Raw genomic sequence first — 16121 nt, 5'->3', positions numbered from 1 at the left:
TTCCAAAAACCTGGCATCCTGGTCTTTATCCTTCATGTAGGAAATCTGAAGTATTTTCTGGAAAACTCATCCAGCCCAAGAGGAAAGACCTAAAGACATTGATGAGGTATTTCCTAAGAAACGGGCAGCCAGTTCCACTGACAGGGAAACTCAGAAATGACAAGTCCTCACCTGTACTCAGAGCTTCCAAGAGCTTTTGAGTCACCCTTAAACGTGGATAGATTACAAAAGTTTACCAGACATCTATGGACATATTCTAACATGAGACATAAACACCAAAAAGCCAAACCAACCCTCCTTTCTCCTCAAAAAAGCAACTTGGAGAAAACAGACATTATACAGGGAATTAACAAAAACAAAAGTTATCATTAGTATAATCAAAGATATGAAAAGATATGGATCCATGAAAGAAAAAGACAAAAACAGAATACTATTTATTATTTTCAAAAAGGAACATTTAAAGAAAAAGAGCTCTTGGAAATTAAAAACATGATAACAGGAATGAAAATTCTATTTTCCAAGAATGAAGGATATGAAATGGCCCAATGAATGCCCAGCATACTGGATGAAAATAGATCTAAAACAAGTATATTGGGCAAAAAGAGGATTCTGTAAACAGCTAGAGAAAAAAATCAAGGCACACACAAAGAATCAGTAATCAAAGTAGCTTATGGCTTCTTCACAGCAATTCTGGAAGCTAGAAGACAATGGAAGATTTCCTTTAATGTTCTGTAGAAAAGATATTTCTAACCTAAATATCTATACTCACTTATCAATCAACGTGTGGGAAGATAAAGATATTTTCAGACATACAAGATCTCAAAAATTTTACTTCCCACATACCTTTCTAAGAAGCTACTGGAGACTGATCTATCAAAAACATGGGAGTAAACCAAGAAAGAGAAGATATGAAACAGAGATCCAACACTGGAAACAGGTGAAGGGAATTTTCACATTTATGATAAAGACTGGAAAAGAGGACAACCAATTCAGATTGAAGGAGGTCAAAACGTTCCACCACAGACCTTCAAGAAGAAGAACTTCATAAGACTAACCCAGTGTGAATAAACATCTTGATGGGATATTTAAATCAAACGGCAGAGAATCTGGGGTTGACTTCTGACATGCACAAACAATACAAGGAAACTAAAAATGAGGCAGTTATTAACTCTAAGGAAAACAAAAAAGGTATGAGTGAAAGAAAAAGTAATCACAGTTTAGTACTTGGCTCAGCTCTGACTAGCACACATAGTTATAGTGATGGAAACATTGGATACTGATCTAAACAAAATTATGATATAATTCTATTAATGGCATGGGGGCTGGGAAGTGTGTGTGTGTGTGAGAGAGAGAGAGAGAGAGAGAGAGGGGAGGTAGAGAGGAAAAAGAGCTAACTCATCTTTCATGTGGAGAGTTAATAGATAATAGCTAACAATGAAAAATCAACAATTAGCAACACAAGCAGTTTATTTAGCCATAAAGAGGTAAAAATCCAAAGAATCACTTAAATAAAAGAGTTGAAAGTAGTTACCCCTTGGGAAAGGAAAATGTGAGTGAGGGGATCTGGGGACTAGTGTATTTCTTAAATCGTGTAGAACTAGATTACTCTTTGTATGCACAGTTAAAAAAAGAAAAGAAAATCCCTTAAGGGGTCATATGGAGACTGACTTACCATCACTTTCGTTTTAAAAACTTATCTTTGAGGTATAACTTATATAAAATAAATTGCACACTGGTTTTTTTTTTGATGAATTTTTTTTATTTTAAGAAGGAAATGGAAAATTTTATTTGAGCTAAGCTGAGGATTATAATCCAGGAACAGCCTCTCAGAAAGCTCTGACAACTGTCCCACCCGTTACAGGTCAAAGCACAGTTATATACTGTTTGATGAGTTTTGATAAATACATGCACACATCCATGTAACCACAACCTCAATCTAATAGCCATCTCTTATTGAATCAAATACAGCTGGTTTCCCCAGCTGTAACTGATCAGCTGGAACTGATTTTTTTCATTGATAAAGCACAAAATAGAGTATGTGGCTTGCATTTAGAGGTTACCAATGCCTATCTTTAAACCCAAGAGTATAGTGTTGGGTATAGTGAGAGGCTCACACAATGAAAGTGAGTGACTTGTCACTGGATTGAGTTGGGTTCATGTCTCCCATTTCCCAATCCAATGCCTAAGCTCACAAAGCAGAATGGTCAGGAGAGTTGCTCTCACTATTTAAATTGTTATTTTTCAATTTTAAACCCAACTATGCTATCCTGTGCTCTCTGTAGTTTCTCTACTTACTGATTTTCTACCCCCTATAATCATTAACATTTAAACTTTATGTAAAATGCCACATCTAGGGAAATGGATATAAGCATGCAAACTAAGGGAGAAAAAGCTGACTGTTACTTAGAACATAATGAAACGTCCCCCGTTTTTAATTAAAGGAGCTATAATAGTCAATATCCCACACTGGCCTGTGAAAACTATTCTTAACAAATATGCAAGAACATATGAGAATGTAAATGTGAGTGAAAAAAATCTAATGATGCTCTGAAAAAAGGAATGCTGGTGAGAACCGTTTCCAAAAGAAGCAAAGCTGTAGTTCCAGGATGAAAATTCTAGCCTGAGATCCCTACCCTACAAACCACATTTCCCCCTGTTGGTATATGGATATGGTAGTTCCCCACTCTGAAGCTTCCAGAAGCTTTGGCCCTGATCCTACAAAAAAAGAACACGTGCTTGCTACCTTACTGTACCTTATTGTCAGCCACGTGACCTATTATCATAATAGACTTTTCAGAAAGTAGTAGTGACAAATGAGATTTATCTTGAGTTACTCACGGGGATGGAAATAAATTTAGGTTTATAAAAGCTGTGAAAAGTTTTACACAAGTCAAGTTTTTCCCCTAGATCTCACAAGGCCGTCTGAACAATACTGAAATAGGCTAAAGGAAGTCTGATGGTCTTCGGAAAAAAACCACACAAGTTATGGCATCTGACACACAGTTGGTACAGAGAGGTTTTCTTCTAGGACTGTTTATAGTTGTAATAACTACCCCTGTTATACTATCTAGCTACTAGAAAATCTCATCCACCTGATGTTCTCCGGACTTGAGTAGCTGCCCACTTACAGCCCCTCCCTCTTGTCATCCCAGGGCTCAGATGGCTGGTTACCTGACATTGTGGGGTTGCTTGTCACAGGATAGCACAGTGCTTGCAATAGATTGCTGCAGGTGCTGTCGCTGCTTCCTCAGGATCTGTTGGAAATCATCTTCCAGGGTCTGTACTACATAACGTAGAAAAAGGACTCGCCCGGGCAGATTTTGTCCCTGGGGGGAAAAAATGAGGAGTAAGTATTTCCTCTCAATCTCTTGGATGACACTGAGCACTGGGCTCTCATAAATACTAAGTTAAGGGAAGGCCCATGAGTCAACGAGTGTGTATCTAAAAGAGAGGTTTCTGGGAAAGAGCAAGCAGTCTAGGTCATTATAAAAGAGGGCAAATAGGGCAATCCTAGAGTTCTTTCACTGAACCTAACTATCAGTCTCAGGATAAACCCTAAACTGTGGATATCCGAACAGAGAGACAGAAAAATGACTCTGCCAAGCTACTAGATCAAGCAACCATGATGTCTATCTCACTGCTATACTTCTAGTAAGATGAGCTGATGTATATCCTTATTGTGAAAGCAAGTCTGAGCTGGGTTTTCTGTTACAGGTGAAATGATCCTAACTGTTGAAGCCTAACTGATGCAGGTAAAGAGCATGGGCTTTGGTGGTGCACAGACCTTATTTATTTGTTTGTTTGAAACTCAGCTCCATCCCTTATTTAACTTACCCCTCTGAGTCTCAGTGTCCTTGTGATTTATGTGGTGATAACTCTAACCTTACCAAAGCCAGCGTAAGTGCCTGTCACACAGCAGGCAGGCATGCACAATTCGTTGGTTTCCCTTTACTGACAAGGAAAGACTTACTTCTGGCCTTGTGTTATTTGTTTTGTAAATGCCTTATAGTTTTTTTGTCCCTCATTTCCTGCATTATTGTCTTTAGTTGATTTTTTCATAGTGAAATGTTTACATTCCTTTCTCATTTCCTTTTGTGTACATTCTATAGCTATTGTCTTTGTGGTTACCATGGGGATTACATTTAACATTCTAAAATTATAATACTTTGAATTTATACCAGCTTAACTTCAATAACACACAAAAACTCTGCTCCTTTACAGCTCTGTTCCCACCCCTTTTAGTTGTTGAAGTCACAAAACTATATCTTCATATATTGTGTGCCCCAAAATAAACTAAAAATTCTTTTAAATGCATTAATCTTTTAAATTATGTAGAAAACAAAACGTGGAGTTACAAAGTTACAATAATACTAGCTTTTAGATTAATACTTTAAAAATGTATTAGTTACTTAATACATTATAGAAAACCAATGTGGAGTTACAAACCATTGTTACAATAATAGCTTTTATAACTGCCCATGTATTTATCTTTATTGATATCTTTACTACTTCATATGGCTTCAAGTTACTGTTTAGTGTTTCATTTTACCCTGCAGGACTCCCTTTAGCATTTCTTGATGAGCAGGGTTAGTAGTAAATGAACTCCCTCAGCTTTGTTTATCTGGGAATGTGTTTATTTCTCCCTCATTTTTTTTTTTAAACAACTTTATTGGAGTATAATTGTTTTACAATGGTGTGTTAGTTTCTGCTGTATAACAAAGTGAATCAGCTATACATATACTTACATCCTCATATCCCCTCCCTCTTGCGTCTCCCTCCCACCCTCCCTATCCCACCCCTCTAGGTGGACATAAAGCACCGAGCTGATCTCCCTGTGCTATGCGGCTGCTTCCCACTAGCTAGCTATTTTACATTTGGTAGTGTATATATGTCCATGCCACTCTGTCACTTCATCCCAGCTTACCCTTCCCCCTCCCCATGTCCTCAAGTCCATTCTCTACGTCTGCGTCTTTATTCCTGTCCTGCCCCTAGGTTCTTCAGAAACATTTTTTTTTTAGATTCCATATATATGTGTTAGCATACGGTATTTGTTTTTCTCTTTCTGACTTACTTCACTCTATATGACAGTTTCTAGGTCCATCCACCTCACTACAAATAACTCAATTTCATTTTTCTATGGGTAAGTAATATTCCATTGTATATATGTGCCACATCTTCTTTAACCATTCATCTATTGATGGACACTTAGGTTGCTTCCATGTCCTGGCGATTGTAAATAGAGCTGCAATGAACATTGTGGTACATGATTCTTTTTGAATTATGGTTTTCTCAGGGTATACGCCCAGTAGTTTCTCCCTCATTTCTGAAGGACAGTTTTGCTGGATACAGGAATCTTGGTTGACTTTTATTCTTTAGCACTTTGAATATATCGTCCCACTAACTTCTGGCCTCCAGTTTCTAATGAGAAATCTCTGATAATCTTATTGAGGATCTTGTATTGATGTGTCACTTCTCTCCTGCTGCTCGCCCTCATTTTTGAAGGAAAGTTTTGCCAGATATAGTATTCTTGGTTGACAGTTCTTTTCTTTTAGAACTTTGAATACATCATCCCATTGCCTTCTGACCTGCAAGGTTTCTCTGAGAATCTGCCGAGAGTCTTATACAAACTCACTTGTATGTGATAATTCACTTTTTTCTTGCTGCCTTCAAGAAAATGTCTTTCAAAGAAAAAGTCTTTAACTTTTGACAGTTTGATTATAATGTGCCTTGGTGTGGGGTCTCTTTGGTTTATTCTCACTGGAGCTTTCTTGAATTTGTATGTCCATTTCTTTCCTCAGACTTGGAAAGTTTTTGGTTATTATTTCTTCAAATAAGCTCTTTGTCCCTTTCTCTCTTCCCTTTCTGGGACTTCCCTAATATGTATATGGTCCATTTAATGGTGTCCCATAGTCCCTTAGGTGCTCATCAATTTTCTTCATTCTGTTTTCTTTTTGCTCCTCTTTCTCAGTGATTTCAAATGACCTTTCTTCATGTTCATTGATTTTTTTTCTCCTGCCTGACCAAGACTGTTGTTGAACTCCTCTAGTGAAGTTTTCAATTCAGTTACTGTATTTTTCAGCTCCAGAATATGTTTGATTATTTTCTACAGTTTTTTAAAATTTAATATTCCCATTTTGTTCATGCATTATTTTCTTGCTTCATTTTGTTGTCTATCTGTGTTCTCTTTTAGCTCCTTGAGCATCTTTAAGATAGCTTAAAAAATTTTTTGTCAGTACGTTGAGAGATTTGTGTTTCTTTAGGGTCAGTTTCTGGAGCTTTATTTCATTCTTTTGATTGGGCCGCATTTCCCTGTCTCTTTGTATGCCTTGTAATCTTCTTTTGAGATTTAAACGTTTGAAAAAAAAACACCTTTCCCAGTCTTTATCCATTGAGTCCATGCATGGCAAGACCTTCACCAATCAGCTTGGCTAAAGGTTCTGAGACCTCTCAGACCTTTACTGGAGATGTATTTTCTCTGAGCTTGTGTGTGTGCTTTTATCTGCCTTAATTTCCCAAGTGGCTTGCCACTACTTCTTCTTGAAAGCCCACAGTCTCTTGCTCCCCCAGTACCTGTTTGTGGAACTGCATACTCTCTGCAGCTCTAAAACGCTGCAGTGCTCACATTTCTTTTCAGCCATAAAACTAAACCACTGTTCTCAACAGTGCTCTGAGTCAGGTAAGACAGAAACGATCTTCCTAACAAGCTAGAACACTGGACTCAACGTCCACTCTTCTGTTTCCATCCCAAGGGAGGAGCCAGGGTATGGGAGATTTCCTCCTAGTTGCACTGTGCTATGCTGGGTAGAGGGAGGGGCACGGACACACAAAATACCACAAACTTTCCTACTCCTTTCAATGGAGTCCCTTCTTGGTTATGCATTGGCCTGAGTACAACTTCTCAACTGGTCTCTAGAGTTTTCACAAAGGTATTCTGGTCCATATATTGTTGTTAACTTGGTGTCTCCATTGGGGAACAAGGGCCTGGAGCTTCCTTGTCTACAATCTTGGTGGTGTTTTCCAAATCATGCTTTCTTAAAGCCCTGTGTTTTTTTGCTCCAGTCTGGAGTGATTGCTCTCTAGGTCTACTATTTGCAGTAATCTCAGGACTTCTCTTTCTTACTCTTCTGGATTAGATCTAGTGTTCCCTGGATCCTGTGTCTCCCCCTTCTTTGATTATTCCCCTATTCTTTGTATGTATATCTTCAAGTAACCTATGAAATGGGGTGTGTGGATAGTTTTTCAAGTTTGTACATGTCTGGAAATGTCTTTATTCTACCCTCACAGTTGACTAATAGTTTGGCTGAGTATAGAGTTCTAAGTTGACAATAATTTGTTCCATCCAAGTGCTTTTGGGTTAGCAGACAGAAAGCTGGCAATTAAGTTTAGGGATCCCTAAAGGTCAGAATGCAGACTTTTTTTTGGAGCACCAACTCTACACTAGCTGCCTTCATTTATGACAGATGGTTCATTCAATTTCTTTTAGACAATGAATCTTCTGATTTTTTGCCTGAAAGGTAGGTAACCTGGCAACTGAGCTTTCTGTACTCAAAAATAGAGAGATTGCCAGTTCCATCTACAAGCTTTCAACAGACTTACAGCTCATATCCTACTCCAACCTTCTTATATATTGTGTTTCTGAGTCTAAAACTTCTCTGCCCTAAAGGGCAGATTTCCTCCCTCTTTGGCTACAGACCTTCCTCATGTATTCTAGCCTGTAGCTTTCTCAGCCTAGCTTCATCAGTTATCACTCTTACATTTCCTTTAGCTCTTCCAATCTTCATTCAAATCTATTGTCTTTCCCCTTATTTTCAGTGCCTTAGGTTTATACTTTTCTCTATTTATTTACTGTTATTTTAAATGGAATCTGAAAAAGGAGAGGGATAAGTGAATGTATTCAATCTTGAATTGGAAGACAGCACATACCATTTCAATAGGAATGTTTTGGTCGGGATTGGGGGGAGTAAAAGAAAGGAATAATGGCAAAGACTTTACTACCAGATTTACAGTCACTTTTATTTCTAGTTAAAACTTCCTCTGCAAAAGATTTATGCTTGCAATTGCTATGTTACCTCTTCCTCCATGACATAAGTGAGCAGCTTCCAGTCCCACTCCACCATCTTGGCATTAGCTGGATGTAGCCTGAAAGTAAAGTGACATCAATTAGAATTCTGGAGAGTTTAGTGGAAGAAGGGATGGGATCTCGAAGATGATAGAAGCAAGAAGCCTCCTCTTATCCTCAGTGCTCTTGCCCACCCTTTGATACAATACCATGTCATCTGAGGGTAGTGGAACTTCATTTTTTTTGGCTACCCAATATCCACTTGTCTTTTGGGAAGCATTAGTACCCCAATTTTGCCTTGAAGAAATCAACTCTTTATTATTCTTAGCCCACTGGCTTTACCCAATAGGACCCTGGGATGAGGTCTGCAAAGCACGTTAATCTTGTTATTCTATTCCTCAGTTCACAATGATTGGCTCAAAGATGGACTCATGTCTTATGTTATGCCAATTAAAACCTATAAGACTCAATTTCAGAACTCTGTGTGATTGTAAAGGAAGTGGACCTTCTCTTGTACTAAGAGTGTTGTAAAAGCTAGAGGTTGAGAAGGCTACCATGTGAAGCCTAAAAACAGCAAAGTAGAGCTGAAAAATGGATCCTGGTAACCATTTTTGAATGAATTAAGTCACATCTTATTCCTAGGTTTCTAGTAACATGAGTCATTAAATTCTCTTTTACCAGCTGTTAAAGCCAGTTTGGATTGAGTTTCCTGTCACTTGCAATCCAAATAATACTAATATACTAAGTCACCCTCTCTATGGTTAGATGGATAAATCTTAGGCAAGAGAAAGTTGTGCCCTGAGTCCGGGTTCCCCAGAAGATTTGCCAAAAGCTAAGGTTCATACTGTTGAATTTTCATGAGAAGCATGTAGGCCTCCTTTAGAACATCCACAGTCTCAGAGCCACTGAGCAGGATTTTCTGGATGATGTGAGCCACAATTTCTCTGGGTGGGTAATGCTGGGGTGACACAAAGTCCATCAAAAACTGCACAGTCCCCAGGGGAAAGTTTTCTTCAATGGTGTTTGTTACCATCCTTAGTCTTCGATGAGGGATAGGTTCTAATTTTTGACCTTTGTTCTGCAGAGATAAAAAGAAATAAATTAGGGTGGGTTTCTATAGACATAAAAGCAAGAGGTTGAAGACAGGGAAGTTTTCCATGCATTTGAAATATTCATAATTTAAAAAATTGAGACTGGAAAGCCTTATCTAAAAAATTTCTAATGACATGGGAAAATGCTTATATTAAGTTAACAAATAAGAATACAAAGTTCTGGGCTTCCCTGGTGGTGCAGTGGTTGAGAATCTGCCTGCCAATGCAGGGGACATGGGTTTGAGCCCTGGTCTTGGGAGATCCCACACGCCGCGGAGCAACTGGGCCCATGAGCCACAACTACTGAGCCTGCACATCTGGAGCCCGTGCTCCGCAACAAGAGAGGCCGCGATAGGACAGGCCCGTGCACCACGATGAAGAGTGGCCCCCACTCGCCACAACTAGAGAAAGCCCTCACACAGAAATGAAGACCCAACACAGCGAATAAATAAATAAATAAATAAATAATTTTAAAAAAAGAATACAAAGTTCTACATGTAACATGATTTCATCTGTGTTAAAATATAGCATTAGAAAGGAAAGTACAAAAGATTTAAGAGCTAGCCTAAGTTGAGTTTGGAATAAGGGTGATAAGATATTTAGGGGTAGCTATGATACTATATCAGATACTGAAACAAAGAGATGAATTAAGATGATTTAAATATGTTTTATTGTTAGAAGAAGAACTCCATTTTGTTGATTTTTTTTTGAGTCAACAGTAAATATTAAGTTGCTTCACCCCCCACCCCAACCCCCAAACAGTATGTATATAAAGAATGAGAGAGAATGTATGAAAAGTGGTTTTCTATTATCTGGGTGGTGAAATGATGGATGATTTTTCCTCTATATGTTCTTTTCTATTTTTCAATTTTTCTGTATTAGACACATCATCAGAAGAAAAACAAACATTAAAAAGTCTGATATAATAACAACAATAATTATAATAATAAGTTTTAACATTTAACTTATCCTCACTTAATTCTCTCAACAACTCTAAGAAATACATGTTATTATTATTCCTATTTTATAGATAAGGAAACTGAGATTTAGAGTGAGAATTTTTCATGCAATAGATGGCAGAAGCTGGTTTCATACAGCGGTATAACTCCATAGCTACCATCTAAACTCAAACTCTCTATAAACAACAAAACCAACAATAATAAATATATTATTGTTAAAACCCCCAATTATTAAAAAATTTAAAGTGTCTACACATAAAAAGGCAACTAAGAAGGAAATACACCCAATTATTAACGTTAATAAATGCTGACTGATGGCATCATGGGTAATTATTTCTTAAACAAGCATTATTTTTAAAATCTGAGAATAAGTATTAATTTTAAAACACAAGCCAAACAAAGTTTGATAGTTTATGTATAACAGAAAAACAGTGATGGCTGGAATTGCCGTCTGGGGAGAGGGCAGTTAGCTTTCTGGAAGAGAGAAGTCCAGTTAGCTTTCTTATGTCTCAGGACACCTGAGGGTAACCCCTGATCTTGCTGATAACTCAGAGGAGTTAAGGCTAATGGCTGGTTAGTGGCAGCATGGACACTGGCTAAGAAGTTCTTGGGAGAATTTACTGTATAGCACAGGGAATTATATTCAATATGCTGTAAAAACCTATAATGGAATATAACCTGAAAAAAATAACGGAATCACTTTGTTATATACCTGAAACTAACATAATATTGTAAATCAACTATATTTTAATAATATAGTTATATATTATTAAATATATATTTAATATAATAAATATATTTATTGGCTATAAATGGTTATAATAAGTATTATTATAGCCATCCTAGTGGATACAAAGTGGTATCCCATTGTGATTCTGATTTGCAGTTCCCTAATGACTAACGATACAGAAAATCTTTGGAGAAATGTCTATTCAAATCCTTTGCCCATTACTAATATACTACTGTAAATCAACTATACTTCAATAAAAAAAATAATGTACTGACCAAAAACCCCAATGAATTAGAATAGAATAGAAAATAAAGTGCATCACACTAAAAAAAAGTTCTGGGGGGAGAATGACTTAGTGAAGAAGTACTTATAAAAAGCCCAAAAGTAATCAAAAGAGACAGAAAAGATTTACAGATGTATTCTAGATGGCTGAGATTCTTTGAGAAGGTAAGAAATAAAGATGAAGAAGAAAAAGCCACTCTGTGTAGCCTAATTGCCACCTTGTAATCTGAGCTATGTGTACACATAAGGTGGACCTGTATCTACTGATGGCTTCTTTGGTTGTGTAGCACCTACAAAGCACACAGCCTTGACTAGGTAAACAAACTTTCTCAAGTCCCCCAGGTGCTCAATAATGGAATGATGTATCGCCAATAGGAGGCAAACCCACAGGAAAAAAGAGAACGAGCTAGTGTTGGGGAGAGTCATTCAGAAGGAGGAGACATAAAACCTACTAGAAGATAGAACAATTAAAACAAGAGAAAAAAATTCACTCTCCAAGGGCAAATCAATGTGAATGTCTGACACCCACTAAGCTGGATTACGGATTGCTCCAACAGGAGAACGCACCTTTTGAATTCTTGAACAACTTCAAGCCAGTCTTAATGTTGGGAACGTGGTTAGGTATAATGAAAAAAAGCTTCATGTTATGGGACTTAGCCACAATTTTTTTTTCTTACACATCTAGTTTAGTTCTTAGAGATCAATGAAGACTAATGGGAAGTAGCATTCCTGTTAAAATCTTAAAATTGAGCTGGAGAGGGTGTGGAGAAAAGGGAACCCTCCTACACTGTTGGTAGGAATGCAAACTGGTGCTGCCACTATGGAAAACAGTATGGAGGTTCCTCAAAAAATGAAAAATAGAGCTACCATATGTCCAGCAATCCCACTCCTGGGCATATATCTGGAAAAAGATGAAAACTCTAATTTAAAAAGATACAGGCACTCCAATGTTCATAGTAGCACTATTTACAATAGCCAAGACATGGAAACAACCCAAGTGCCCATCAACAGATGATTGGTTTAAGAAGATGTGGTATACACACACACACACACACACACACAGTGGAATATTACTCAGCTATAAAAAAAGAATGAAATAATGCCATTTGCAGCAACATGGATGGACCTAGAGAATATCATACTAAGTGAAGTAAGTCAGACAGAGAAAGACAGATATTATATAATATCACTTATATGTGGAATCCAAAAAAATAATACCAATGAATCTATCTACAAAACAGAAACAGACTCGCAGACATAGAAAACAAACTTATGGGTACCAAAGGGGAAAGGGAGGTGGGGAAGGACAAGTTAGAAGTATGGGATTAACAGACACAAACTGCTATACATACAATAGATCAGCAACAAGGATCTACTGTCTAGCACAGGGAACAATATTCAATATCTTGTAATGATGTGTAATGGAAAATAATCTGAACAAGTATATAACTGAATCACTTTGCTGTATACCTGAAACTAAAACAATATTGTAAATCAACTTCAATAAAAAAAAAAATCTTGGACTTCCCTGGTGGCACAGTGGTTGGTAATCCGCCTGCCAATGCAGGGGACATGGGTTCGAGCCCTGGTCCGGGAGGATCCCACGTGCCACGGAGCAACTAAGCCCGTGTGCCACAACCACTGAGCCTGTGCTCTAGAGCCTGGGAGCCACAACTACTGAGTCCACGTGCCACAACTACTGAAGCCCGCAGGCCTAGAGCCCGTGCTCCGCAACAAGAGAAGCCACCGCAATGAGAAGCCCGCGCACCGCAGCCAAGAGTAGCCCCCCTTCGCTGCAGCTAGAGGAAGCCTGCGCACAGCAATGAAGACCCAACACAGCCAAAAATCAATCAATCAATCAATAAATTAAAAAACAAAATCTTAAAATTGAATTTCCTCCCCCAAAGTTAGAGAGTAACAATTTGGAGGTACCAAAGTGTCATGAGTATTATTATCTCTGTGATATGGAAGCTGTAATGAGGGCATCAGGAATTGAGGAAGGAAAGGCAGAGAAATTGAGAAGTATTTGATGAAGGCCTATGATGAGCCAGACACCCCAACAGGCACTTTACATATTATCTCCTTTAATGATACTGTGAGGTATGTTCTTATCTCCATTTTATAGATAGGTAAAGTGACTTCTTCAGTGCCAGATTTTAAGTGTGGGGCTGAATTTGAACCCAGATCTGATTCTACACTGAATGGTTCCACAGTGGGAGAAAGATAAAAATGTCTTAGCTCAGCTGGGCCTGTCCTCTCATGCATGGACTCCTGGTAGCATACTAACGTCATGCTAGGCCTATACAAAGGACACCTGATCCCCAGGGGAAGACATGTTAGCTCACCTCTCTTGTGTCTTTATCTGGTATTAGTGTCTGGAAGAAGAGGTGATGCACTGGAGGTCGTAAGAAGTACTTCAGTCTATGCAGGCATGGTCTGTTGTACAACCCACCTTGTGGTGTTCGTGCTTGCACCTGGGTAGATCCGGGGTTGACAGGCTCTGACAATGATATCTTTTTTCTGGCTGGAGTTTCTGTGACAGAGAGCCAAGGAACTTTCTCTAAGGAAGTTTCAAACTGTGGAGAGTGTGGGCTGGGAGAGCAGCTTGGAGAGGATGGAGCTGAGACATCCATAGGGGTGTCATGGTTCTGTACATCATTTTGCGGAGAGTCAGGCCTAAGTTTTGGTAAATGAGGCAAGTCTCCAAGTGTGTGTGGCATGTCTTCTGGCAAGCATGACATGTCCCCAGGTGAATGTAGCACATCTCCTGATAAGTGTGGGACTTCTCCAGGTGAATGTGGTACACTTCCTGGTGACGGTGGAGTGTCTCTTGGTGACTGTGGTACATTGGCTGGTGACTGTGACACATCTGCTGGTGACTGTAGGACATCTACTGGTGACTGTGGCACATCTCTTGGTGACTGGGGCACGTCTCCTGATGACTGTGGCCTGTCTCCTGATGATTGTAGCATATCTCCTGGTGACTGTGGCATGTCTCCCAGGGACTGTGGCATGTTTTGCAGGTGTGCCACATCTTGTGGATATGTTATGTTTTGAGGTGGGCCTGGTACATCTTGAGGTAGGCCCAGTGAGTCTTGAGGTGGACACAGTGAGTCTTGAGGTGGGCTTTGTGAGTGTTGAAGTTGCCATGATGAGTCTTGAGGTGGACTTGGCATATTCTGCTGAGTGCATGGCACATTCTGAGGGCATGGCACATCTTGAGGAGGGCATGGCCCTTCTTGAGGCAGGTGAGGCAAAGTTTGTAGTTGGCACTGCATGGTTTGTGATGGGCATGACAAGGCTCGCGGTGGGCATGAGGAGGCTCGTGGTGGACATGATGAGGCTCGCAGTGGGCATGGCAAGGTTCTCAGTGGGCATGGCAAGGCTTGTGGAGGGCAAGGCACATCTTGCTGTGGGCATGGCAAGGGTGCCCTTTGATTGCTACGGCTACCATTATTGCTTGTTGCAGGGAGGGAGTGAATATCTGAAGATAGCTGTAGGCTTGCCAAGAAGCCGAGGTCACCTTTGAATATGGTTGAGCTACAATTCGGCTCTCCTGGATAAACAGAGTCCCCACTGATGGACGTAGGGGGTTGGGGACCTTCAAATGCAGTTTCTTCCAAAAGGTCCAAATCCACAGGATCACTGTTAATGATTCTCCATGCTGCAGGCCGAGAGCTTCTGTCTACCCGCCCTTCCATCACCTCTTTGCTGGAGAGGCTGGCACATGCTTGAAGACTGGCTGGCTCTTTCTGGGAAGGAGCAACAGGTTCTAGAGTCAAGTCAAGAGTGGCAATAGGCCTATTTTCTTCCTCAGATCCTGTTAGGTCAATCACACAGAGTCCATTGCGATCCTTTGCCCTTGGTCTGGTTTCTCTAGTTAAGTCAATGAAGTCCTGTTGAAAGATTGTGAGAAGATAAGAGGTCAAGTACGGGTCTTAGCTTTATCTAAGAGGACTTAAAGTTTAGCTTTTAAGGATAAACCATTTTACCTTTTCACTTCACTGACAATTTATATATCTTATATAACATAAGCGTTAGTTTATTTCCTTTGGCCAAAATTTTCCTCTGTCAAAGCTTCCAATTTCTACACCTTCTTAAACTATCCAAATGCCACAAGCACATAACAGAGGACACAGGGGGAAATGTTTTATGATCCAAGGTGGACAGGGGAGTAGTAGAGAAGATTTCAACCTTAAGTCAAAGTAAAAAGCAACCTTTGTTTGGAAAAGCAAATACACAAGATAACCTACAACAGAAGCTAAAGAAGGGAAACTAATATAAGAGAATCTACTTTGTGCTAAGAATGTATTGAGTGCTTTCACACATCTTTAATTTTCACAATGACCCTGTCAGGAAGGCATTATCATCTCTATTATACAGATGGGGAAACTAAAGTTCAGAGGGGTTAGGTTATTTACCTATGGATTATATAGCTATGTAGCAGAGACAGACATTCAAACCCAGGCCTGTTTCCTTCTTTCCCTGTTAGGGCCTAGGAATGTACAACTTCATTCAATGTATAATCAGCCTATAGTCAGATATGGAGGATAATACACTAAGGGTTATAAAACTAACCATTGTAAGTCTGAGCCTAAATTAATTACAAAAAACCTCCTATATTCACCCCCATTCCTTGGCAAAATGATTAGGTAGTTCACAAAGCCTGATGATGCCAGCCAGAGGTACTGTAAACAACCTCTGTGTCATGAGCCAGGAACAATATTGCTCTGCCTTCCAGGTGTCTCCTCACTTGGTTGGGTACCAGTGCCACTGATATGTCGGGTGCTAATTGCTGGGCTAGCAATGCTCTTGCTGCTACTACAGCTACCGTGCTATTTCTTTTAATAGATGTGATGGTCACCACTGGCACCAAAGCAGGACACAGGATTCTGGGTGGGTCAAGTGAGAAGCTGGCATGCATCTCATCTTGGAATAGGGATTGCTTGGTGAAACCTAATGCCTCATTCCTAAGAAGCAGCCATATAGTATCACTGCCT

At 39.4% G+C, this 16121-nt stretch overlaps 1 protein-coding gene across 1 annotated transcript in view; it reads right to left on the bottom strand.

Moving 5' to 3' along the window:
- Positions 1-16121, bottom strand: part of SIMC1 (SUMO interacting motifs containing 1) — a 97086-nt gene that overhangs the window by 29945 nt on the left and 51020 nt on the right. The window contains exons 2-5 of the mRNA XM_059917751.1: positions 13467-15017; positions 8905-9137; positions 8070-8139; positions 3172-3326 (exon numbers count right to left, since the gene is read on the bottom strand). Of these exons, the coding sequence (XP_059773734.1) occupies positions 3172-3326; positions 8070-8139; positions 8905-9137; positions 13467-15017 (2009 nt within the window). The remainder of the gene's footprint in view (positions 1-3171; positions 3327-8069; positions 8140-8904; positions 9138-13466; positions 15018-16121) is intronic.

This window comes from Balaenoptera ricei, chromosome 3 (assembly GCF_028023285.1).
Source record: "Balaenoptera ricei isolate mBalRic1 chromosome 3, mBalRic1.hap2, whole genome shotgun sequence".
Lineage (NCBI taxonomy): Eukaryota > Metazoa > Chordata > Mammalia > Artiodactyla > Balaenopteridae > Balaenoptera > Balaenoptera ricei.
The sequence above is the reverse complement of the archived record's forward strand: the minus strand, read 5'-3'. Positions and strand labels throughout refer to the sequence as shown.